This window comes from Microplitis mediator, chromosome 3, assembly GCF_029852145.1.
Source record: "Microplitis mediator isolate UGA2020A chromosome 3, iyMicMedi2.1, whole genome shotgun sequence".
Taxonomy (NCBI): Eukaryota; Metazoa; Arthropoda; class Insecta; order Hymenoptera; family Braconidae; genus Microplitis; species Microplitis mediator.
In genome coordinates this window covers 4,056,441-4,083,061 of record NC_079971.1, presented here as the reverse complement: position 1 = coordinate 4,083,061, position 26,621 = coordinate 4,056,441, and the positions used below count along the sequence as shown (strand labels likewise).

Below are 26,621 nucleotides of genomic sequence, written 5' to 3'. Positions count from 1 at the left end.
AATTGACTAAAATAAAAATTGACAAGTGAATACAAACTTAAAATTTGTAAAATAAATTAATTACTTTATATAATTATCAATAAAAATATTTAAAAAAAGCCTCGAGGGAATCATAACGCAATAACTCATTTGTACATTCCGAATATAATTTCTAATAATTTAAAATTATTTTAAAAATTGCTTACGATTTGATAAATTTTAAAAATTTATGAGTAATAACTCTTCGTTTCTTTTAAAAGTTTATTTATATTGCTTTCTCATTAAGGCTTCTAACAAATCTCTCTTCCAATTTTAAAATAATTGATACATAATCAATTGGCAAATAAAAAAATAAAAAAAGTACGAGAATATTGAAAAAATGGCAGGTTAGGTTTAGGTTAAAATGGTTTTTCGATAATAGGAAATACATTTAGATGGCTAATACATTTGTCTTTAGAAACTTTAAGTATAATTTTGGCGTACATTTATTTATATAAGAATATAAGTTTAAGAATATATATTTAAGTTACGAAAAAATTTAATTAATTAAATGTTTAGGGTTAGGTACGTGGAAGATAATACGATGTGCAGGACAAAAGATTATGTATAATGTAGTTTTTTTGGATTATTTTAATTCTTATAATTTATTTTTTATTCAATTTATAATTTCGGTGTACACTAGGACTGAAATTAAACACGACGAGGGTCGTTAATAACTTTTTTTCCTTTAATATTTATCCTTTTGTACAATTTATTTTTTAACCTTTACCGATATTTTTTTTTCTTTTTTCTTTTTTTATTAAAACTTTTGAATTTGCTCTCTGGCGAGTCGATTTTGACTAGCATTTATATAAATCCATTATTATATTTTACTCAATGGACTTATTGTTTTTACTTTAATAATAAATCGATAAGTTACGATATTTAGTTTTAAATTTACATAAATTTTAATCTCTGAAAATATCAATGACTGCGTTCATTTTATAACTTGAGTATTTTTTAAATTTCACGATAATGGCGGGAAATTTAAAAGTGCCGATTTGTCGGGCACTCAAAAGTAATTTTTCCAATTAAATTTTTTACTGGCCACTTGAAATCTCATTTCCGATACTGTCTTATAAAGTAAATTATCAAGAGCACTCGAGTAATTTCTTAAATATCCTCAGTGTCTGTCTTATAAATTTAAAAAAAATTAATAATAAACAAAAAATAATAGAGGCTGAGGAATAGTAAAAAATAGGGAACGAAAATACAGAGGAAATGGACAATAGAATAAATAAATGGATTATTCTGGTTAAAGGAGCTGGAAATAGCGAGCGTAAGTCGCATTCCATTGGATGGGAAATCGAGCAACTCGATTGCCGGATCGCGGTCTGCGGAGTCCGCGACTAAAGACAAGTACCAGGCAAGTGGGAGCTGCGAGTGAACAAAGAGCTGCAACATCGACAGAACCAAGAGGAAAAAGGAGAGACTTAAATGTAAGTGGAGTTAATAGTAGAGAGAAAGAGACAGAAGAGAGAGAAACAAGATCTAACTTAGCTCTCAACATCCAGTGGTTCAAGGTGCAGTCACCTCTTTCTACTCAAAACCAGCCAAGATGGCCGTGGAATTCCAACGAGTACACTCACCAACCGAAGCTGTATTCCTTCGGGCAGTGACGGGACAGTAGCTCATGGTATTCCATTTTGTACTGTACATACTTTTATATATATATATATATGTATGTATAAATATATACATAGAAAATATACATAGTGTACATTGTGATGATACCACATTTGCTTGTTACCTCTTCTCTCCTCATTTAATTCAATTCGCTAAAAAACTTTCCTTCTTATACCTCCTTCTTTTATTCAGTTCCCTCTCTTTTACTTTTATTATTTTATTTAACTCTCGGTTATATTCCGCTGAATAACACGAAAAAAGCATTAATTAGCTTGTCCGAATACCGCCGTAAATTAAGTTAATAAAAAAAAAGCAAACACTCGAGTGTAATTTATATAAAAACAAGAAAGTTAATGGAAATTATAAATTTATACTCAACAATAATTTAAATTAGATGATAGTTAGCTAAAAATTCACGCGGTCATTGATATTAACAGGAGTATTAATTATTTTCCTTACGCGTGAACACGTTTCTGGTACATATTTAAATATATATATTCATAATAATACTATTATTAAGTATTATTTTTCACGTGTGTTCTCTACAATCTACACTCCTTTCTAACGTTTGATGTCAAATATTTATTTATTAATTAATTATGTACTCATTAATTTTATTAATTAATAATATTACGCATCTTTAACTGTTGAGAAAATAATCATAATATACATGTACATATATTTATAATATATATATATATTTTTTTATGAATCTGCTTTTATTAACACAGATATCTTCTCTTATGTGTTTTATTATTAATATAATACAAGACCCAGAGGTACTTCAAATAAGTGGTTTTAAAAATTAAATTCGCTCTTTAGACCATTTCCTTAAATCATTAGTTTTTTTTTTTATTTTTTTTTGTTTACTATCTATCCCGCTATCGAACCTAAGAATTCTTATAATATCTTCCCATCCTTATCATAAACATTTGCAACATTCTCTCCCATCTGATCTCATCCGCAAATAATTACACAAACATACGTACACTTATATGTATATATATATACATATATACTTTTGTATATATATATATATATAATATAACTACAGTGACTCACAACATTCCTGTGACATTTAAAATAAATAACCGAGGAATGTTTGTCTTATTAGACATATTTCAGTCTTCACTTGATACCCGGATCCTGTGATGAGCTGCCTCGGGAAGAATTCACGAGTTCATGGTACAAAAACGGTTTGCTAAATACCCGGTCCATCAACTCGCTCAGCTATTTAACGCACACTGCGAACCCGGTTTTAAAAAACCGCTTCTTTTTAGTACGAAGGCTTCCTAACCCTCGGTAGTGGAAGCAGGGAGGGAGCTGTGTGCTGGATAACCATCAATATCAGTCTTGATTTTATTTTCGGCAGTTAAATTAAAATCCCTAGACTATAGATATTTGTCTCATCTATTCTCTGTATCCGGCATTGCCGGCCAACTGATCGTGGATCTCGAGTTCCATTGGCTCGTTTCTGTGAGGAACTGGGGGGAGCTCGCGGTCACGTATACTGGTGCGTTCCCTGGTTGTGGTTCCAATACTGGAACTGGTACCGGTGCTGTCACGCTCGCGGTAGTAGTACGATGAGACGTGTCCGTTTATCGGTAAGGTAGGGTACGATGACTGAGGACACGGGGGCGAATGTTTTTGAGATGAATGATGATCGTCATTGACAATACGGCATGAATCTGCACGTGCCGGCAATGCCGGCGGGTTGCGTCGCAACGAATGACTCATATGTCGTGTTGATCCATTGCTTGTTATGGCGTTGTTATCAATTTGACCGGATGTTGGTGAAAATATGTTATTTGTTGATACTGCCGAGGGATTGTGATTGTGATTGTGGTTGTTATTGTTGTTTGAAATAGTATTTGAGTTATTGGTGCGTTGGTTTATTGCCGAATGCACGGGCAGCGTGCCTGGACGACGCATTTGTCGGGCGGTTTCCCCGTCAATGTAAGTGAAACCCTCGGCAGGAGTCGTACCACCGTGTGGTAAAAACCAGACTCCGCCGTTGCCGGGGCTCGCTGCCCTAAGCTCTAGCTACAGTTCTGTCACGGGAATCGGTTTTATGCCAGGGGTGATTTGATGGGGATGCTGCAGTTGCTGCTGGGCGTGTTGGAATTGTTGATGTTGGAACTGCTGCTGGTGGGGATGCTGACGATGATGATGACCACCGTGTGTGCGGACGATGTATTCCTCGTCGGAAAATGTTTTCTGGTACTCGTGTTCCTTGCGAGATATTGCGCGGTTCTTCCATTTGTAATCTTTCAGTGCATCGCGTACACGTTTACGACAGCGGTAGTAAAGGAAGAAAGCCATTCCGGCAAATAAAGCCAAACCAGCGGCACACACAGTAGCTATAAGTGCTTGCTTGCGTGGATCTGAGAAGGCACATCCCAATTCGTCAGGTTCCATACCCTTGAGTGGTTTACCACGGGATTCATTCGGTTCTGCGCAAATCACAGGACTTGAATTTCTTGCCACTAAAACTTCAGCCAACCATAGAAGATTACAGTCACAAACGACGGGATTTTCACTCAAATCCAGTCGACGTAATTCACCCCACGCTACTAAAGATTCGGGGAAACTCGTAAAAGCGTTATCCCGTAGCATTAAGTGACGTAGATTCGGTAAACCGGCCAGTGCACCGTCTTCCATAGTCGTTAGTCTGCGATTACTTTTCAGGATTAACGTTTCGAGATTTCCATTATCGGCAAACGCACCGCGTTCAACTGTTGTCAGTAATTTAGCCCCAGAGATATCCAGTTTTTTAAGATTTGACAGGCTTGCGAATGCACCCGAGCGTAACATCGTAAAGGAATTTTGTCCCAGGATCAATTCCTCAAGGCGATTTAGTATAGACAGCTGTTTTGTCGGCACTTCACGTAATTTGTTGCCACCGAGTTTAAGGGTACGCAAAGAAAGAAGTCCACGAAATGCGCCCTCGCTTATATTATCCAGCCCCGCATCCATGACATCCAATACTGCAAGACGTTCTAGGCCTTTGAACGCGTCGTCTGGAAGTGTTGAGAACCCATTTAACCCAATGTGCAGCTCAGCGAGGGCATTGAGTGGTGCCAGTGCCGGTGAAGGAATTGACTTCAATTGGTTGTCATCTAGATACAGAACTCTAAGGGCCCCTAACTTTTGAAATGCACCCGGTTCAACTTTCGAAATTCTATTCTGCCCCAGATCCAGCTCCTCAAGTTTCGTCAGCGACGTAAACAATCCGTTGGTCAGCGTCTCCAAATAATTATCACGTAAATTAAGTACCGTCAGTGACACCAAACCTTGGAAGGTTTTCTCCGTCAACGCTGATATTTTGTTGTGCTTCAAATGCAATTCAACGAGATTTTTCTGAGCTGCGAAACTACCGTTCGGAATAGTGAACAAATGGTTGCTAGACAGATCGACATTTTTTAGATCACCGTAAAATTGAAATGCAGCTGCGTCAACCATACGAATGCGACTTTCTTTCAATACTAGCCTCTGTGTCGACGGATTAAGTGCGATGGGGATAACGTCGAGACTAACACCTACACATGAGACAACCAGTGCCTCGTCATCGCAGGTACATCCACTGGGACAGAATGCTGAGTTTGCTGTTGCTAAAAGACTCACGTTGATCAACAGTATCAGCTTCCAGCTACTGCTACTCCAGCTGCTCCACCTACAGCTCTTTGACGTCTGGAACAAAAAAAACAATAATCCATTAGCCAACGGCTTCAAAAAATAAAATAATTATAATACTGATTATGATGATAAATAAATGAGAACGATAGCAGACAAGGTGTAATTTAATTATCAAATGTTGATTTCAAAGCGATAAGATAAGTCTCCTGGGTAATTAAATCGCGGATCATTAGTGTCCCGTGTAAACCCTGACAGGAAGGAGCATAAAAAAATGAAATAATAATAAAGCATTAGGTTATTAAGAAAAGATAATGCGGGTGTGGCACATACACTATCCGAGCCGAGTGTAGGTGGTAATATTGAACTTGCGCGTGGGGAAATCTCCGTCGCAACTCTATACTATATATCTTTCCCTCTTATTCTCTCCTCCTTGAGAGAAGTCCATTCGTTTTCGCTGGTTCTGCTGGTGGCTCTTGTAGCCATCTTACTCTCTTCACTTTTCCATCGAGAAACGCCACCACTGAACTTTTTCTTCTCTCTTTCTCATTTCTCTTTATCCCTCGTGTCTCTTGGAAAGTCTAGCCCCATTACTCATTTCACATTACAGCTGCATTACGTGGAGTTACGGACGTTCGTCCTGATTCAGCGACGATTTAATGAGTCCCGGTCGTGGCACACCGCGACATTATTTATTGAAAACTCAAGTAGTAACTCCCTTGGGAAAAGAGTCTGAATTCTAAACTTTCACTTAAACATTCCTGCTGCGTATACTTTTTTCAATACTCAGCTCATACATCAGTCGTTTTTAAAAACTCCCGAGTTGAGACGAAAAAAGTGAAGTTTATTAGGACAAAGTAGGATGCATGCGTGTTTATTATTAAAGCGTTATCTCTATTTAAGAGTATGCAGTGCCAGCAGACAGATACGTCTGTCAAGTGTTGAGAATAACGTCTAGAGTGCACTGACCGTGACAAAGACCTTTTGTCTGGTGACGAGAGAACGCGAGTAGCACGTGCTCATCTCGGTAACTCTCACTCACTCATTTGCTCAGCCCCTAACCTGGGTGCCAGTATATAACTCACCCTCTTGATATTCCGAGCTAGCTAGCTTGCTATGCTATATTGCTTGAAACCCAGAGCGAGCTAACTCCCTTGTAATGGGGGTAAGGGAGTCACGGGCTGAAGGGATGTAAGTGGCATTATACGTGTGGTGCAAGCAGTAGATAACGGCGTACGCGAAATATACACCACCAGACATCCTGATGCAGATGATGCAGATGACGATGACGAGGTTCCCACTATGCGTCTCTAGTATCGCGAGGCTACTAATCATGCATACGAGGATAATGTCAAGTATATACGTGACAGATTGTCAGCATGCTTGTTGTCTGTGTGTCTGATGTACTTTCGACGAGCTCCTTAGATTGCGACAGCAAGCTAATTAGCTATTTACTAATTCAAGCCTACGTGTCTTGCGGAGTATTTTTGATTAGCCGCCAGGGAATTTAGGAAATTAATTTGATAGGTGGATTTTAAGTGACGTTTATAAAACACTTGAGCTAAAATTTGGTATTTATCGCCGTTAGATTGGCGCCAGAGAGTCACGATAATTGAACCCATTGTCCCTCTTCATCACTCTGGTTGATGGGCAGCAGCTGATGAAAAGTCCGTTTGTTCAGGATATATACTACACTCACACTCACTAGAGGAGCGAAAATGCCATCAGGATGAAGGGAGAGAGAAAGAGAGAGAAGGAAAATGAGTGGAAAGGTTCAAGTGTGAGTTGTATTGGGCGAAAATTCGATAAATCGTCCCTTGTACGGGTTTAGTTCTTCAGCATCTTCCTGTTTCTGAAGAAAAGAGGCTTCTTGGGGTCGCTAAATTTTTCTTTTTATGCCCTCGCTTTTTTTCTCCTTTCTCTATTTTCGTCTATTCTTTTTTCATCCCCGTACTGTGCTCCGGGGTTGTTGTTTTGCTCCTTTTTGTCTACTGGGTTAAACGTAGATACAACCTCCGGTGTCCCGGGAGCGCAAAGAAGTTAACCAAAGGAGGAAGATTACCAGCGAGGGAGTGTCGAGGGGATTGGGAAATCGGATTACCGATGCCGAGGCTGCAAAGCGAGCTCTTTGGCAGCAGGGGGTAATAGTAGTAAAGAAAATGGGGTTTGGTAGCTCTAGAGGCTAAAGAGGAAACCAAGACCAGTCTTAGGTGATGAAACGATTAAGGAAAACTCTAATTGTAAGACTACTTTTTACTTTTTGTCTTTTTTTTTTCGCGTTTGTTTGGTTCATTGAAATGACCTAAAACATTTGGTCTATAAAATCGATAAATCATTACAATCGAATGAGCATTCATTGGCGACTGGTTTTCGCTCCCGGCGGGAGGCTGAGGGCTCTATGGATGAATAAACTCGGGCAGCGTTTGACTCCGAGAGAAAGAAATAAAGAAAAAATGATTGTGATTATATTATAAAAGAGTTCTATTGGTCGCGGTTATAATTGCCGGTCGTGACGTTATTATCGGTCTGCCTAATCGTCCATAATTATCGCGCAATTTTACGGTAATCACGTGACGGTAAAAGGGACGAAGAGGGGCCGAGAGGCAAAGGCTTCTGCTACAGAATGAGGATACCAAAGACAAAGAGAGAAAATAGTAATAATGTGGTCGCTCGTCGTTGTGTCGGTATGCCAGAAAGAGTCTGCCCGCGAAATTATGGATCCGGAGGAAGTGCCGAGGGAGATTGCATTGTGTTTTTTTTTTTTTACGGTCATAAATTAAATTTTTTGACCGCAGATTCACTCGTTTGTTCAAGTCGTCCAAGTCTGCTTCGAAACGGTTTTTAATATTTTCTCGCGGTAAATATTTTTATAATCCAAATGAATTGTGAATAGTTAATGATTTTTGAGGACACTCGTATATCGTTAAACTTTTTACTCGGAACGAGAATATTATTCTATTCTATTATATTATATATACATATATATCATGGAGGTATATAGGAGTCGGCTGTGTGAGAACTTAGTGAGCAGTTTCTCTGGAGCTCTCAACGTTTACGTTATTACGGCACACCCGCGCGTACGACGTAAATCCGTCGGGAAATTCGCTTTAATTTATGCAAGCCGTAGAATGTTTTATGCGCCGGCACGTACTGCCACAGTCGACGTAATCACTAGGTCTATACTGGTGAATGATGCCTGTGAATGTCGGCCAAGTGTATACACAAAAAATAGAAAAAATGTAAAAAAACATAAAAATAAAACGAGCGTACAATTGAGATGTAAAAACATTATGTCAATCTCTATTCATTGCCATTTTTATTGTAATTTTAACAAGTTAATTTTTTTTTTCCCTTTTTCGTTAATCTCGTGGCGCATAGCCGTGGCGGGAAATTGTCGGAAAAGCTTTTTAAATATTAAATATATTAAGGTTATATTTTTAGCGTGGATGGTGTTTTTCGTTCCATGACATTAAATATGTGTGTAATCGGTAAAAAATTTCCTCTTATATTTTTACTGAGTGTTCTTTTATCACGGGAATAGTTTGTCATTTTTTTGCTCGTACATTCTGTTGTGTTGTGTCCCTTCATCTTACCCAGTCGGGCATATTGAAGTGAAGAGTAACCGGGAATATATGATGGTTTTAGGAGACCGGAATGACAACAAAACATGAGTCTGAGAGACGAGGATAATGTAAGCGGACAATTTATTGAGCTATTTTCTTATATGTCTGCTCGTAATACGGAAATCACAGACAATATATGTGCAGACTGTATTGAGTCGGGAACACACATTTGGAGACCTCTTTTATGAGCCAGATTCATCGAACGTTTAGTAACTTGTTGTTTTGTAAAAAGGAAAAAGAGGAAGGCAATAAAAAACAATAGACAAAAAATATGGTCCGCTATTTCCAATAATCACAGTATAAACATTTGAAATATTAAAAGGGAAAAAAATAGTTTCTCATAAATTTAAAGGGAAAAAAAGAAGAAAAAAGGTAAATCTGAATGAATTTTTTTCATAAAAGTGATGAATTCGTTGGCAAGTTTCTCGTTAAATAAGAAACTTATTAATTTTATTTTATTTTTATTTTTCTTCTCGTTTGTTTTTATATTTTATCGCGATCACTTATTGCGGGAGTGAAGAAATAAAGGAGGGAGAGAAGAAGTTGAAATACGAGGATGGCTATCGATCACAACGTAAAAAAAAATGTTGGCGAGGGAGTGTTGAATTTCCCAAAGACGCCACTGAAGTAGAAGACTCTAGCATTTTTTTTAGCCCCAGCCTCTTTTTTCTTGCCATGCTGTTTATTTCTTTTGAGATGAAACTGCTAAGAATCTCATACCATCTCATCATACGCAACAAACATCTCTGTGTATTCCTCGTTAAATCTTTAGCGAAATTATTTTCCTCAGACTAGTCACTTCAGCCTCTTCTTCTACTTCTGCTTTTTCTTATTCAAGTCTAGTTACTCAGTCCAGAAGGCTGATTCAAAAAACATAAAAAACCGCGGATTCCTTTTCCTCTTTTTTCGGCTCCACACATTTCTTTAAACTTTTTTATCTGTCGTATTTAACTTTTAACTAAGAATGTTTTTTGTATCCATACATAGTTCCCTTGATGTTACCAGGAAGCTCTTAGATTAGAAAAGCTTCGACATACCAGACGGGGCATGAAATCACCGGTGCCTAAAATCCTCTATTGCGAAAATACGACGCAGTTTGGCTACCCAAGTTCACTTTATACACATATATGTATATAAATTGTATGTATAAGTCTGGTTCTCTGTCTCGGGAGAAAATGTAAGGAGTTTGAGGGCAAAGCACCAAGGAATATAAAGAGAAGAGGTTACGGTGAGGGATGAAGTGTAGAGTATAAACCCATTTGTGAAGATGTGTGTGTGGGTTGGTGGTTTTGGTATGCACGTATATCTAGTATTAGGTATCGAGGAGCTTTGGTGGCCGTTATTCGAGAGTGTAGAAACCCAAATTCACGAGGTTCTATATTTATCAGGGTTTAACCAAGAAAAGGAATACTAACGGAATACTGTTGGCTAGCAGGAATAGTATCTACTGCGTCAGTTTAAAGTTTAGTGGAGGTTAGGTTATAGAGCTGCATCCACATAAAATTCAATGGAATGCTGCACAGGTCGCGAAGAAAACGCGTACGCTTTTAAAGCTTCAATATACGACGGGGACCGGGGACGGGGAAGTGGGAGGGGTGGAGGCGGATCGGTATCGAGAGCAGAGACATTGTCGGAGGAATACTGAGGGCAAAGTGAGTAAGAGATATCAGAGGATTTTAAGAGCAAGATTCAAGCTCACTAGTGTGTAGTGCCGAGAATTCGTTGAGAGGCGAAGAGAGACGGTGATGGGATCCCCAAAGTCCTCCACTCGTGATCGTCGGTTCCCAACGACAATAAAGAAGATTGGGATCGATTTAAGATTCCAATTTCCGGACTACGCTGAGAAAGAACCACTTGGGGGTCACGAGTTCCGCTGAGAAAACGTCGTCTGAGAACCGATAGGAGAGAGACACCCGATCCAAATTGCTCTCAACCCTCGACATTTTTTACTCTTCCTTTTCTTACGTTTTTTTATTAAACTTAAATTTTATTTAACTTTTTTTCAGTTCGATCTGTCTCTCGGTTTATTTTTCATCCGAGCGTTTAACGCTTTTAAAGATTTAACAGATTTTTATAATATGTACTCAAGGTATTAGGGGCGTACTGTGACAGGAAAATTCAGACGCGATTGCCACTCTATAATAATATGCCTTGTTCTTACTTAACTTTTGGTAAACTTGAGTTGACTGCAATGAAACGAATAAGATATATGCGAGAATTAAATATTCATTTGAGCTCGACCTTATGCTGCCATCAAACTTATATACCTCTTTCTCTCTCGAGCTTTTTATCATTTATCTCCAGCTCTGTCTCCTTAACTTTCTCTTCCCTATCCTCGGTTCTTGTTGAAAGTAATGCGCTTTGGCGTACGGCCAGTTTCTTATGCCAAACCTCCTTCTTCTTCTTCTTCGTCCTCTTCTTCAACTACTGCCGGTCCCATTCTACTTCCCCACACCATCAACAAAGCAAAAAAAAAAAGACCGAGAAAAAGAATCACAAGTTCTTTCTTACTCTTATAAGTATTATTACACCTAAGCGAAAAACCCTTTTCCTAATGTCAGGAGAATTTGACTTTTTACTTGTTTGTAATTGACTAAAAACTTTCGGCATCTACAGACTTACCAGACTCCCGGGTAAAATTACATTTCACATTTATACTTTTAGGGTACCCGGGTTATTACATAAAATAATTTAGCATTTTATTCTGGTACTTTATACCCGTACCTGTTGAACTTGCTAGTAAATAATTAATAATTTAATTATTTAGATGTAATTTATAATTTGAATTATGGAATCTTATTATTTGAGTTTATACTTGTTCTTGTTCTTATTCCACTTGTACTTAGACCTCCAGTTGAACAGAGTTTGCTATTTTTCTTGCCCATTTTTTCGTCTTATTTAGTATTTCTTATTTTATTTTTGTTCCTCATCGCTAAGAGAATTTCTCTACAAAGCCAATGCGGGTACGCCTCGTTGAGGCTGCAATTTATTCGTGTGTTTGACTTTCCAAGTTGGTGGAACGTCGCTTTCACGATACACGATAATCCGCAGACCCTATATTTACCCTTCAGAGAAGACTTGAACGACGTATAGAGTTATACGGAGGAGGGTTCAAAAGAGAGTAAGAATGAGAGTTGGAGACCAACCTGATACTATATATATATATATATATATACATAGACTATAGACTATACTACACCCTGAAGCGTCAGCCAAACATTCAGGCTTTACCCGGTTTTCCTCAATTTCATTGGTGTACACCATTCTCTTCGGAAATCACAAATTTACCTCTCTTTATTTTAAATTACTATTGTGTTTTATTACTCTATTGTGCAATAAAACTTTTTCTCTATAAATAATTAAAGTAAATTTTTAATATTTTTTTTTTTTTTCAAATTAAAAGTAAATAACTATAAAATTTATAACCAACTTTTTCGATTACAATGGAAGCTAAAATTTATATTTATGTATATAGCAGCGGCGGTTTGTCTTGGAATGAAAAAGTCCTCGGAATCTCACGTAGATCGTAGCGGTAAATTAAAGCGCGCCAATAATTCATATTGCATAATATAATTAAACGATCTCATAGCAAGCATCTAGATAATGGGTTATAAGTTAAAAATGCTCGAGTAGCATTAGTAGCTCTTACTCAGTTCCTCTTTATATCTCGACTCGGGAGGTATCTTCAGCCACGTATCCCGTTGAGAAAATCTCGTTAAGGTGTTAGAGTATGGGGTCGGTTAATTCTCAGACTAAAGTTTAAAACATAAAGAGCTAAGGCACAGCATCACCCGAGCTTCACGTGGTATAACCGACAAGTCTGACTGTTGTATCAGCGAATCTCGTATAATGCCCAGTCCCAGGTTTCAAAATCCCCTTTCAGGCAACGTTGATATGTACGTACGTTGGAAGATATAAAAGAGCCAACGAACGAACGAACGAAATGAAATGAAGATAGGGGTTGGGGTATGTATAACACGTTATGCGCGAACAAGATATAAGGTAAAATGAGACAAGGAATAAGATGATAAAGTGAGACGTAAGAATAGATAAAAGTGTAAGTTTGAGAGAGATATGTAATGAGAAGTGCAAGCAGCGTGCATGGAAGCATAATGGGCGTATAGTGGTTGGCTGACTGGTGCATTATTAAGTAGTTGAGTGCACGTTAGTCCCGCCAAGTGCTGTCGGCTTCTATCAGTATGCCAAGATAAGAGGGAGAAGGAGCAGGAGATGGAGGGGGTAAGGGTGAGGGTGAGGATGAGGACGAGAATATGAAGGAGAGAGCGGATAGAGGAAATGGAGATTGGGTTGTAACCCAAGGGTGAGCCTCCCGGCAACAATGAAAATTTCCAACCCAGCGGTAGATAATTACGCCTGGTAATTGATCGCGCATGCGGGGATCCCTACTGCCTTACTACTGGGCTTCCTATGAGTTATCCCCTAATTTCTTGGCCCCCTGAAATATCTCCTTAGATGCTGCTCCTACTTGAATACCCCCTTAATCTCATCGTCGGTCCTCATCTTCTCTACGTTCTCTCTACCACTTCTCGGTCTTCTCCTATCCCTGTGTGGGTTTAGTTATTCGCTCATCCTCATCCTCATCCTCGTCATCGTCCTCTTCCTCTTCCTCGTTCTCGGGCTCTCCCTCGTCTGCGGGTTCTCTGTCTTGTACAGATTCTCTGACGGAATGGCAAAGCCTTCTGCAGCGGGTATGTGGATGCAGCCGTAGACTTGAGACCGAATGTATTAAGTGACACGAGAGCTGCTCCCCTGGCAATCCTGTCGCTTCCCATCGTTCCTGTCAGTAACTCCGGCTTGGTAGTCGTCGGCGGCGGCATCCTCGTCGCCACCGTTGACTACCGCGTGGCTTGGAAATTAACACGTCGTGGTAACGCGTTACGATAAACGTTCCGGAAGCCCAACACCGCAACCACGTCAAGATATTTTGGATAGACTACTGTTTAGGATACTCCAAACCCCGGTATTTTGTCATTCAGGAAATTGTTTCCTAATGCAATTTAAACACTGTTTGATCAGTTTATAAGTGTTTAGATTTAATTACTACCATTAAATTAATTTCAGATAAACTTTTCTTTAAAATTAATAATAAACGGCAATTGTTTGTCATCCTGAGGTTCGCAGATCGAATCCAGTTGACTGTTAATTGAATATTTTCTTTCTCCAATTTCTCGGTGGATAAATTCAATGTATCCTTTATAAAAAATACTTTTTCAATAGAATACAGAGAAAAATTCCAAGTTTTCCTTTACCTTTTTTTAATAAACTTCGAGTTATAATAAAATTCTCGTGTGAATTTGAATTTACCCTCGGGCGTTTAAAAGTTGTGCAAATTCACAAAAGGATTTTTTTCCCTATAAATAAAAATATAATTAGATGAAATGAAAAAATTGCCATCAAGTTTAATAAAGTTTCTATCTGTACGGCTCATTGAATTTAGTTTTGTTTGGGAAAAAAATGGACCGAGAAGTTAATCGTGTTTGATTAAAGATGAGTATTATGATATACATTATTAAAAGTGACTTTTTGTTAATAAATAATGCAGCCGAAGTGCATGTAGACATTGAAAGCGAGAGAAAGAGAGAGAGCTGTTTATTATATTCGTTGACAAAATGAAACACACCGTAAAACTTTTAACTTTTACGTGATTATCAAGTTTTTTAATGACTCAAATTGTGTGTCTAGAGTGTGTGCAGTAAAAGAGATGAGCAAAAGAGGAGATAGATGAGTAGGAGAGTGTTAGTTAATGTTAGAAGCGAGCTGAACTCAGGGACTCAATTGAATTTGCCAATTAATTCTCGAATGCATTTGCTGAATCCCTCGTTAGCCTCAATTTTACTCCTCGAGATATTCTCTAATATAATATTCGACGTACACACAACAGACCCACACCCTTCTGCACTCGTTGGGAGGAAAGAAAATGAGAGAAAGAGAGGGAGAGACGTGAGATTCATTATTATCTTTTTCTTCATCTCTCTGGTATACGTTTTATCTGACCACTCTAGTGTATAAAATTTTATAGTTCGTGAGCCCTCTTTAGCGACATCAACAGCGAAGCTACGAAGCGACGATAAAACAGAGAGACACAAACCCTCTTTACTCGTATCGGTGTGTTTCTGTAGCCAGGCTGCGGACGTTGGCAAATGCCCCGTAAACGAGATCGTCTTAGTAGTCTTTTAATTATCTTCCTACTTGACTCTCAAGTCAATTGCTAATTTTTTTTTCTTCCTCTGGATTAAATTACACTTTCTATTACCCTTCTGAGGACTTTTATTTTTTTTCGTTACCTTATTTTTTATTATTTATTCAATCGCTTAATTACTTTTTTAAGCTATTTATTTTTTATTTCTCATTTTAGATCGAGACCGTAGACGAGAATTTCTCTTCCCTTCTTAAGATTTTCTTTTAAAGAATTTTATACGAAGAATGATTAAAATTTAGATACCAGCATTGTTAAAACAATAACTATTTACGCGAGCTAATTATATATTTATATTTTATGGAAAATTTTATTGGAATACTGAAATTAGTTATTAAGGCCGCCGCTAGATGGCTGATAATTGAAATCATTCCACGTGTGCAGACGATCAAACAAGTAAACTAGTTGGAAAATAATTAAATAATCAATTTCTGTGATTGTTATGAGAAATTAAAGAAGCAAAAGACATTAATTAATTATTTGCTTTATAAATTTAATAATAAAAAAATTTATAAATGCGAGTTGATAGAATCCAAGTGTGTGTTGATAGATTTATTTATTTTAAAACTGTTTATAAATAAACTTTGTTTAACTTTTCGTTACTAATTATAATTACGTTATAAATATTTATCATAAAATAGATCGACGAATGTTTTATTCTGTCGGATTAAATTTATATTTTTAATTCAGCGGTCAACTTGTGTAATTCATAAAACATTGATAATTTATTTAATGAAAACTAAAATAATCAAAATAATAAATTGTTAAAAATATAGACAACAATATTATGAATTATGTTTTTTCAGCCTGTAGTTACAGGCGATACTTTTAACCGTCAATCAGTTTTTCTAACCAGATAAATCAATAACAAATGCAATAGAAAAAATATCACCTCAATCTTTCATAAGCTTTCGATTTCACCCGACCTATTTTATTCACAAAAAAAAACCATTTTTCACTCTCTCCCTTACATGTAAAAATTTCCGTAGCAAAATTTCTCAAGCTAAATATCAGATATTAAAGTTTTATTGTCGGAAACACAGTCGCATAAGTCCATTAAGGACTCGCAGAGTAAATAAGTTAATCAAGATAAATTTTTCTATTAAAACTCGAGATAAAAATCGACCCTGAAGAACACATTTAATTAAGTGACTCAAATAAAAACATCTAGAGCAATATTTATGGCATATCTATCTCATCCAGCGATCACATAAGCCTCGGAATCCAGTGCAGCATAATATAATAATATAAGAGGACACGAATACCAGCAGAGAATCCACAGGACCAGAGAAAGGAGAGTAATCCGGCTGGCATAATTTCCCACAAGGCCATCATCGGACACCTCAACACATTTTTCTTGAGATGAAAAAACCATTTATTTTTATTTCTATTTCGCGTTTTATCTCTTCATAATTTTGACTTCTCCCGACTGTCAAATCCCGAGGTTTACACTCTCCGATGTACTTTTTTCCGCGTCGTAATTTAATATAAATGTAGAAATGATTATTTAAATAATTACACACTTCCATCTAAGAGGAAACGCAAGGACGTCATAAAAAAAAAAAACAATTATTTGAAACTTTTTATGAATAAGAGTTACGTAATTTTCCGGTCTCTTTACTTCATCCTTTGTCTAGCAACATATATTTATTCTTTCATTACAATATATTTATATATATATGTAATTTTATTGTGTTGATTCTCACAAGATTTAAAGCTGAGTATATTTTATACCAGCGTACAAAGCGATTTTACTGCAGAGTTGGTCTTAAAAACTTATAGAGTGTCTGTGATTGTCGTTAAATTCCAAAAGCTACTGAAGCTGATGCCGGAGTTTGAGCATAAGGTAAGACCGGAGCTAAAGCCAAAGCTAAAGCTAAAGAATAAAAAGTAGTAACAGAAGATTCTGATATTTGAATCCCGTTTGATTAAATTTAATCCGAAATTCGTACGATTCGAAGATAAACGAAATAAAAAAAAATAGTAAATAAAAAGATAGAACGTGGAAATAAATGAACGGAGAGTAAAAAAGAATAAGATATATATATGTATAGGAGAATTGAGAAAAGGGGAATGAAATAAAAAGTAAAGTTAAAATCGATCTTAAGCTTTATATATAAAAGCACCCTCTCATTGGTTCTCGCGCCAAGAATTCGGTCTTTGATCTTCACAACGGGTTTTCTCGATTACAAGATTAATTTTCCTCCCTGTTGATCTCTAGTTTCTCGATGGTAACATATTCCTACAACCTGTTTTATTAAAGCCTTTAGCCTTTAATCCAATCGATTATCCACAATTTACATCATTTTATTATTATTTGACTTTATTATGTTAACTTTTGTATTATTAAATTTAATTATGGGTCTCTCTTAGCGCTAACGAATTAAAAGACGTTAATGCGGCTGTGCGACCTCGAGTTTAACTGGAATTAATTTCTTCTTTTTGAAGATATCCGAGGGGAGGCAGAGAGGAGAGACGGAGGCCATAAGTTTTCTTCTCGAGGCCATTAGTGGTATACCGAGGGAAGAACATGTGCTGGGCATGAATGAGATAAATATCACATATCATGCATTTTACATATGCACTCAGCCACATTTATGTTACGTAATTTTTATGTACTTGTTTTTTTACTTTTTATTTATTGCCTTGTTTTTTTTTAATTACGCTGCTTTAAATTATGTGACTGCTGACCCTGAGCTAATTATTAAGTTTAACATTTATATTTAATTAGGCAGTTACTCACAATTTTCTTTAATTACATACTTACATTGTAAAAAATAGGGAGTGAGTTCGGATTTTATTTAAATTTGAATTTGCTGTCACTCGAAGTTTCGGAGTTTTTACAAAAATTCACTCCGCATACGGAGTAATTAAAATTTTATTCAATTCCGCATTTACTCTGATTCAGAGTTTCTTTTTGGAGTAAATTTCACTCCGAGGGATTAAATAAATAAACAGTCATCCGCTCTGTAGTCAATCCGAATTTAATCCGCGTTCACTCCGTAATTTTTTTACAGTGAATTCAAAAAACAAAGATTTCTCGGTGCAAAAAATTTTTACTCGCCTCAAAAAAATTTTTGTATCATAAATTGAATAGAAAAAAAATTCTTAAGGCGCTAAAAAATTTTTCCAGTCCTAAGAAAATTTTTGTCTTCAATTCATAGCGCAAAATATTTCTTGCGCCGTGAAATCCTTTTTTTCTGTGTAGTTTTTTTTGAATTTTTGTTTTCTATATTTGAAATTCAGTTGATAAAAAATCTGTCAGCCAAATAAAAACTTTCAGTAATTGCTCATAATGTCATGAGATTTATCATGGAGGCTTAGATATCTCATTAAAGTTTTTGAAAATTTTCATTCCATAAATTTTTTCTTATTTTTAAATTAATTTGTAGAATAAGTGGGTCGGAATAATTATTTTTTGACAATCTGATTATGAGTAGAAATTAAAAAAAAATAGTAATAGCATTCCCATTGCACTGCAGTGACATTAAAATTAAAAATTTTTGGTGATATTTCTCTTTGTACTAAAAATTTTAATGTTCCATTTTATTAAAAAGAGTATTTTCATAATATATTGATATTCTCATCATTTCGATATTCGCCACTTGAGCGAGCATTGAAATCGTATTATATTATGCAACCGTAGCTTTGAAACATATATATCATAATAATAATGATAATAAATATATATAATAATGAATAAATATGAGTACAAAAGAGAAAAAACACGTCGGCGGTCAACGAGACAGTAAACAGTAAAAAGAGACGACGAAAAAAAATTAAAAAAAAGTGATTTTTTTTAAAGGCAAAATTTTTTAAAATTTTTTTGACCTTCCGGCTGACCGGTTCCATTTGTTTTACTTTTCTTCTCCCGCGGTATATATAAATATAGGAAGTACTGCTGTTTTTCCTCACGACTTTCGTTTCATTCCTGACTGGACAAAACGAATCGGAGGATCAATGGCTGATTTGGTCAACCGTACCGGCCAATTTCTTCTTCTTTTTTTATTTCATTTTTTTTCTTTATTCTGTAACAACCCCTATGACTTACCCTCACAATCTCGTTTGCTCTCTTTACTCTCTCTATACATAGGTATAGTTACGAGACAGTATTACATAGCAGCTTTTTTTTACAACTGTCTAGACTTTTAACGATGACGTAGTAGAAGATTAAAACGAAAAAAATACTATAACAAACTCAACGATAATGTTCATTGATTTATATATACAATTTATCATATTTTTTTAATAGTTAAGATAAAGTACTCGAGTGCTGATGACAATGAATTGATCATAGAAAATGTGGTCCAAAATTTTGGTAAACGAAAAACTTTAATTTGTTTTCTTATTCGAATATCGGTTAAAAATTTTCTGAAGTTTTTTTTCAAAAGATCGATTGCCAAAAAAATAAAACTAAAAATATGCACGTGTAGAAAATTTCAAAAATTATAGATGCAATTTTTTTTAATATTTTTTTTTTTGTAATTTATAATTTTGAAAAAAATCCACAAGTCATATTTTTATTACCGCCCATGTTTAAAAAATAAAAATTTTACCCCTGCCGAAAATTTCTTATACGAAGTCCGCATAATAAAGGAATTTATCAGTAGTGCCAACGCCATTTAACGCGCGAAATTTGAAAATCTCATGTATTCAAAATTATTTTTTGAATTTAAGCCTGAAATTTTTTTTCTACCGTCCCCTGATTAAAATCTTCTTAAAAATATTCCAATCTCTTTTGTATTTTTCAACAAATTTCGTACTCTACAATAATAAAAACGAGAAAATTTATAAATGCAAAGGAAAGAAGAAAAAACAGGAAATTTAAATTTACATGCATTAAATTTTTTATCCGTTGCCATCCCGATTGTCAAAAAAAGAGGATTTTAATTCATTGTCCGTGTATTTCTTTGTATATTAAAAGTTTATAACACAACAAACACAGGATAAAAAAAGTATAAAAAATGATTATATTAAAGTTAACTGCATTAAGTTGGCTAGCGCAAAGCTTATAAGCTTTATATTTCTTGTTGTGTATAGAAGTAAGCTCGGCGTGGCGGCGGTTGTGTATCCATTTTGTGTGTTCGAGATACTTGCATTGCGCAGCGTCATCTAATAACTTTGGGAATTTGTTCCGGCACATGCATGCAAGCTAAAAGTGGCAACGCCGGCTTTGGCCTGATTCTCCTGGTAAATTCCCGGAATTCACTCGCACATCCTCTACACAACTCTGCCAGTGCTTTACCTCTTTACCTCTCTACTCTCTCCTCTCATCTACTCATCTAGTCTCTTCTCTCTCCCCCGCAATCCTCTCCCACCCCCTACCCCCTTGTCAGCCGTACTCTCAACGTATCTACAATTATACACGTTTGCGTGCATTCGCGTGAATTTTGATGAAATCTCCGTCAGACTAGAATGTATAGACCCCAATGATGATATGTACCTGCAGTATTTCAGGGTAACGTTTGTACTTGCAATGAAAACTGGGTTAAAATCCCACCCGCTGTTTCAGATTTTAATTTATACGTAATATATTAATATCATTATAAAGATACCCTGCCTGTGATTATTCTATCGTATATATGTATATATATATATATATTTATTAGATATGTCACTCACGTAGTTATTTAATTAAATATGAATATTTAATTGCATAATTACACGGAAAAAAAATTCGACGAAAAATTCCAATATTACTATCGTAATCCTGGACTATACTTTTATTATCTGTAACATTCAAATATATGATACGAAAATTTACAGTTTTTAAAAGATTTTTTACTATTCACTATCGTAATTTCATTAAGAGTTTATTGTAATCAATTCAATAAGAAATATTACAATGTTACTATCGTAAATAGTAAAAGAATAAAAAATAAGATTTAATTATACTATTTATTCTTTTATTCTTCCTTTTAATTTACAGTGCTGCCTCTATGTTTTTACAATACAAGCTACAAAAATTACGATAGTTGGATTGTAAATTTTCTGAAATGGTATAGTATATGCCATCTGAAGCGTTTACGTATGAAAGACAAGTGTTGTCACAAACCATGATGTGATGCTTGTATGAGTGTATATATATATATAAATACAAATGATGACATCTACTTTGTCTGTATTATTTGTGGTTCAACTATATATATTTATAAATCAGTTCATCTTTATCCACAGTGTAGTGCAGAAATAGAGGTTATTATTCATGACGTTTTTCGGACAATTGTAAATAAGAAATTTAAAATAAAAACTGTACTTTCGTCATTACAAACCTACATAGATTGTGGAATATAATAATTTGGTGGTGTAAGTATAATTATTATTATTCAATTTTTATTAAACTTAATATTCTGTGGGTATATCGTATGATCCTGAAGTTGGCAGATAATTAGTAATTTTCGGATTTTTTTTTTCACCAAAGAAATTACAAAAAAAAAAAAAACTAAAAAAATACACATGTAGAAAATTTAAAAAACTATGGGTGCAATTTTTTTAAATATTTTTTTTTTAATTATTTATCGTCTAAAAAAAAATCCAAAAATTATTAGATATCTGCTAACTTCAGTATCATGTATATCGTTCGTTTTAAAATCATTTATCTGGACAAGAAGTTTATTTTTATAAACAATTTAGTAGTATTTTGTGGTCATAGGATAAATGATTCTAAATGAATGAAAATTTATTTTTTCTAATAAATTCAATTCTCCTAATTTTGTTACAGGATAATCTTCATTTGTCGACAATGAATAATTTTACCCGGCTTTGCGAGAGGTAAAACATTTCAATAACCTCAAATTATGGACATTCAACATTTCTTTATGATACTGAAGTTAGCAGACGCCTAATAATTTTTGGATTTTTTTAAAAATGATAAATTATAGAAAAAAAGTATTCGAAAAAATTGCACCTATGGTTTTTTTAATTTTCTACATGTGCGTATTTTGAATACAAATAAATGAGTTATTTATTCATAAATTTTATATATACCAAAAAAATATGTTTGAAAAAATATTAAATAAATGTTTTATTATTACTACTTCAACATGTTTTATTTTTATTTCGAGATTGTATTTTCCTTCTCAATTTAACTGTTAAAAAAAAAAAAAAAATTCCAAATGATAAATTTTTCTTTTTTATTAATTATAAGTTCTACTTTTTTAAGAAAATATATTTTACTCCATTGACTTCTAATTATTATTTTATATTTAAAGAAATTCTACATTACCGACTCATTCATTTTACGATAGTTGTATTAGAATTTATGTTAACACAACTTGTATAATTTACTCTATAGTATCTGATTTTTTCTTTCTGGTAGTAGTATAAATTATAAAATAAAAATTACGATAGTCTATTGTAAAAATTATTATTGAAAACTTATAGTCCAGCGTTACAATACTATATAATGAAAATTACGATAGTTAAATCGTAAAAAATCCGTGAATTTTTTTTCCGTGTACGATTATATTTAAAAATAATTTAATTACGGGTTTAATTTTAATTAAACTAATAAAGTTTTATTAATTACTATTGTAAGTGAGAAATGGGGACGATAAAAATCCAATGTATGTAGAGAGTTAAGTAGGCGAAATTATTTTGTTTAAATGAAAATTTTAACAAGAAAATAGTTTACATTCTGAGGAAATAAATTTATGGTCTAACTTTGCAATTATTGTTGGGGTTTCAATTCAAGTTTGTTGTAAGTAACTAAAAAATTTTATGACCTTCATATATAATTTAGGGTGTGAAGAAATGAGAACTGATTAGATCTAGTAGGTTAGAATCTTACGAAGATCTTACGAAAAATTATTTTTTGAATTGTAGATTTTTTGAATTTTTAAATTTTTGAATTTCCCGCGTTAATAGAAAATTTTTAATAGGAAGCAAAATTTGATGCTGATAATTATCAGTAATAGATTTTCCGGCAGAAAATAATTCATTTTTTTTTTTTCAGATGAACAAAAAATTTAATATTTTTATTCTCAGTCTTTTGTAAAAATTTTTCATATTCATACCATTTACTTTTTTATATGTAACTGGAGTTACATCTTGAAATCCCAAATATTTATATTCAAGACTTTCATCTTTGAAGTTTATAAATTTTATTCCGCGATTCAATTTTTATTCACTTAAGAAAATATTAAATTGAGTCACATATTACAGCAAAGACACTGACAGACTGAACAAATACCAGAAATGTAATTTTTTTTAAATTTTCTATAATGTCACTGATTTTTCTCACTCGATATCTTTTTACAAAATAATAATAATAATATTTATATGCACAAACTTTATCCCAGTGCATTTTATTGTCAAATATATTTTACCATAAATTTATCACTAGCAAAACTTATTTCCATTCAAATTAAATAATTTCCCGCTCCGCTCAAACAAAACTAAAAAATACTGGTGATAAAAAATTAAAGCTCAAGAATAACAAAAAGAATGAAATTTTAATACATGGAGATTTATTAAAATAAATGAGCTTGAAAAAATATATCCCAGACAAAAACCGAAAGTAAAAAAAAAAATTAAAATAAAAAGGAGAGGCTCATTCTCAGGGGAGTCGTCTGCGAACAGCGATATATACGAACAAAGATAAATGATAAAAGATTGAGGGACCAGCATAACATCAGAAAGGGAAAGTGAGGAAAAAAAACCCACTCATCGCATACAAAAGTCCGCAAGTAAAGGTTCTTATTCGCATTTGTCGTAGGGCCTTCTCACGAATGTTTGCAGGGGGTGCGGATGAAAAAGAAAGGGATAAAAAAAACGCGAGACGAAAAGTGGAAGAATGTTGTTGGTGCTGTGGTGGGCTGATAGAAAGACTTGACTATCAGAGCCCTTGCGAAGACGAGAATGCGGAGGACAAGGATGAAGATGAGGACCAGGACTAGGGCACAAGAGAAGGGTGTAGATAAAGAATCTCTTGGTGTTTCTTTTGGTGGCATCATTATCCATTCCACTGAATACCCAAGAGTGAGGTATAGAGTTGAAGCTTTTTTTTACCCTCCCATCACATCTTTTCCCTTTTCTTCTTTTTAGTATTTTTTTTTTTATTCTTTTTTTTGCATTTCTTTTACCCTGTGTACACACACTCAAGCACACGAGATTCTACATAATTTAACGTACATGCTTGTCTACTTGTCCCTTATTTTCTTATTTTTCCTCCACTCATAACCCTGATATAAAATTTACACTGAGAATTAATTAAACTCAGTGTTGTGGTAGTGGAAAAAATAAATAAATGGAATAGAATTAATAAAAAAAGATGGGTAGCGAATAAGAATAAAAAAAAGTATGTTATATAAAAGAATAAAATGAAATAAAATTCAAAGTATGTGAGGAGGAATAAAGATAGCGTAAAGAGAAACATCAGATAAAGCCTTGGAAACAGAATGTAGATTTTATTTCAATGGAACGAGCCGGAATAACACATCAAAGGATCTCGGGGTCTCGCTTGCACATTAAAGGAACAGAGCCTGGCTCGCAATCGGGTTGTCTAGGGGGTTGGAAAGAGGATAGAGGATAGAGGATGTTCTGATGCCTGTAGTAAAGCGATGGTGTGCTGGATTCTCATTCATGGTGTGCGTTAACCAATGAGATGAAAATGTTAAGAAACACCGGAGTATCGTATTACCCCTGGAGAATGAGATACGAATAATATACAAAAGAAGTTGCTGCAATCATACTACATAAACATTTACAAATTAATTCACTTTTACAATTGTCTTAAACTCTGACGGTTTGTTGTTATTCAAAACATTTATTTCCGCATTTACGGTTATTTTTCTATCATTTTTTACCTTTTGTACCGCTCAGGTAATTTTAATATTAAATTTATCCTTTGTTTTATTTAAATCAGTAGATTAGTCATCAGATTATTTATTTTCTACTTTAATTTAATTAGAAAAAAATTTTTTGTTTATGGAAATTGGCTTCGGTGATTTCATTTATTTTTATTGTAGTTCCTGTGATACTGATAAGAAGATATTGTCACTGTTGAGAAAAAGACATTTTTTACAAAAAAAAAAAATATTTTTAAAATTGAAATAGAATTTTGTTATTTTCGAGTTTAAGTATGCGAAGGAAGTTCGTGCGGACGCGATATCGAAAATTTAACGTATAGTTGGCAGCTAAAGAGAAGTAAATGGGCATATGATATTGGCTCCGTGCACGAAAATACTGGGGTCTGTCGTACCCGGGGGTCTTTTATCGCTTTCAAACAGTAAATATATCAAACTCATAAAAATATGACGGCCCAGAGAGGAAAGCACCACGGGCCCAGGCTTGGCCCAGACTTGGCCCAACTTTGTAGAACCTTGGGCCAGGCTTGTAAGCCAGTCTTGGCCCAGCCTTGGTAGAAGCCTGGAATGATAATCTCGGGCCAAGCCTGGTTGCCAGACCTGGCCCATGCTTGGTTACCAGACCTGGCCCATGCTTGGTTGCCAGACCTGGCCCAGGCTTCCAGGAAACAAATAAATTTAATTAAAAAAAATTTATTATTATTAACCTCGTAGAATTCATGATCATTAACGTTTTAATTATCTAAGGGAGGTAAATGATGTGAAAAAAACTCGGTGGAAATTCTGCTGGACTCTGGGCGCGAACTGCTGTCCTTCTGATTACTGGGTCCGAACGGTAGCTACTGGACGAACCTACTAACGTTGAACTGGTACATTTATATGATCTACTTATATAAACCATAGATATATCCAAACTTGGGTAATCCTACCTTGGCCCAAGCCTGGCTTGCCATTGGATGGCCAAGGCTAGGTTACCCAGTCTTGGCCCAAGTCTGGCTTGCCATTGGATAGCCAAGGCTAGGTTACCCAGTCCTGGCCCAAGCCTGGGCCAATATAGGTGTGCCAAAGCTAGGTTCCCCAGTGCTGGGCCAAGTAGGGGCCCGTTGTTCAACTCTGGCAGCTCCTGTATGGGGGCTTCAAGCAAAATTTTTTTTTCGCATAGTTTTAAGGGGTCCGTTGTGCCCCAGTTTCTTCTAATCAAAACTATAACCCAATTATCGGTAATTTTGAGCAGATTTTTCAGTAGAATAAAGCCCTGTTCCATAGATCGCCTTTATTAGGCTTCAAAAATCCGGGCAATACGAGAAAAGGCCCAAAATACCCAAAGAAAAAAATTTGATGCGTAGATGAATATGTGTGAAATTTTAATTTTGATCAAAAAGAACCCGACTATATGTCATTTTATGCAGAATCTTCTGTCGAAAACTTCAGTGAATTCCAGAAGAAAAAATTTTCAAAATGTAACTTTTTCAAAACACGTGTAGAAAATTATGTGGATTATTTTTTCCAAGTATGACCTATTAATTATCTTTAATGAATTGAAAAAAAAAGAAGTATTTCTACCAGAGCTTTTTTTTAAAAAGATTTATTATTATTTTTCGGTGTAGAATTAATCCGGGTTGCGTGTAAATGACAGAGGGTTGCGTACATGAATTATCGAAGGTGCGTGATCAAAGAATCGTGGTTTATGAACTTGAG

General features: G+C 34.9%; 2 protein-coding genes and 1 long non-coding RNA gene across 4 annotated transcripts in view; 1 reads left to right on the top strand and 2 right to left on the bottom strand.

The window, feature by feature from the left end:
• Positions 1–692: 692 nt before the first annotated feature.
• On the bottom strand, positions 693–3,576 carry LOC130664448 (GATA zinc finger domain-containing protein 14-like). Its single transcript, XM_057464347.1, has one exon. The coding sequence runs from the start codon at positions 3,574–3,576 to the stop codon at positions 3,055–3,057; it is 522 nt and encodes a 173-aa protein (XP_057320330.1). The 3' UTR covers positions 693–3,054.
• Positions 3,577–3,687: 111 nt separating this feature from the next.
• LOC130664447 (leucine-rich repeat-containing protein 4B-like) overlaps positions 3,688–26,621 on the bottom strand; it is an 82,337-nt gene continuing 59,403 nt past the window's right edge. For both annotated transcript variants that reach the window (XM_057464345.1, XM_057464346.1), the window contains exon 4: positions 3,688–5,334. In XM_057464345.1, coding sequence (XP_057320328.1) covers positions 3,688–5,334 — 1,647 coding nt within the window. The remainder of the gene's footprint in view (positions 5,335–26,621) is intronic.
• On the top strand, positions 20,787–22,159 carry LOC130664449 (uncharacterized). Its single transcript, XR_008989411.1, has 2 exons — positions 20,787–21,423; positions 21,839–22,159. It is a non-coding gene; the product is annotated as an uncharacterized LOC130664449 (long non-coding RNA).

Bases quoted from the DNA above. Each gene is read 5' to 3' on its own strand.
- LOC130664448 (XM_057464347.1), bottom strand. From the start codon at position 3,576: ATGCGTCGTCCAGGCACGCTGCCCGTGCATTCGGCAATAAACCAACGC.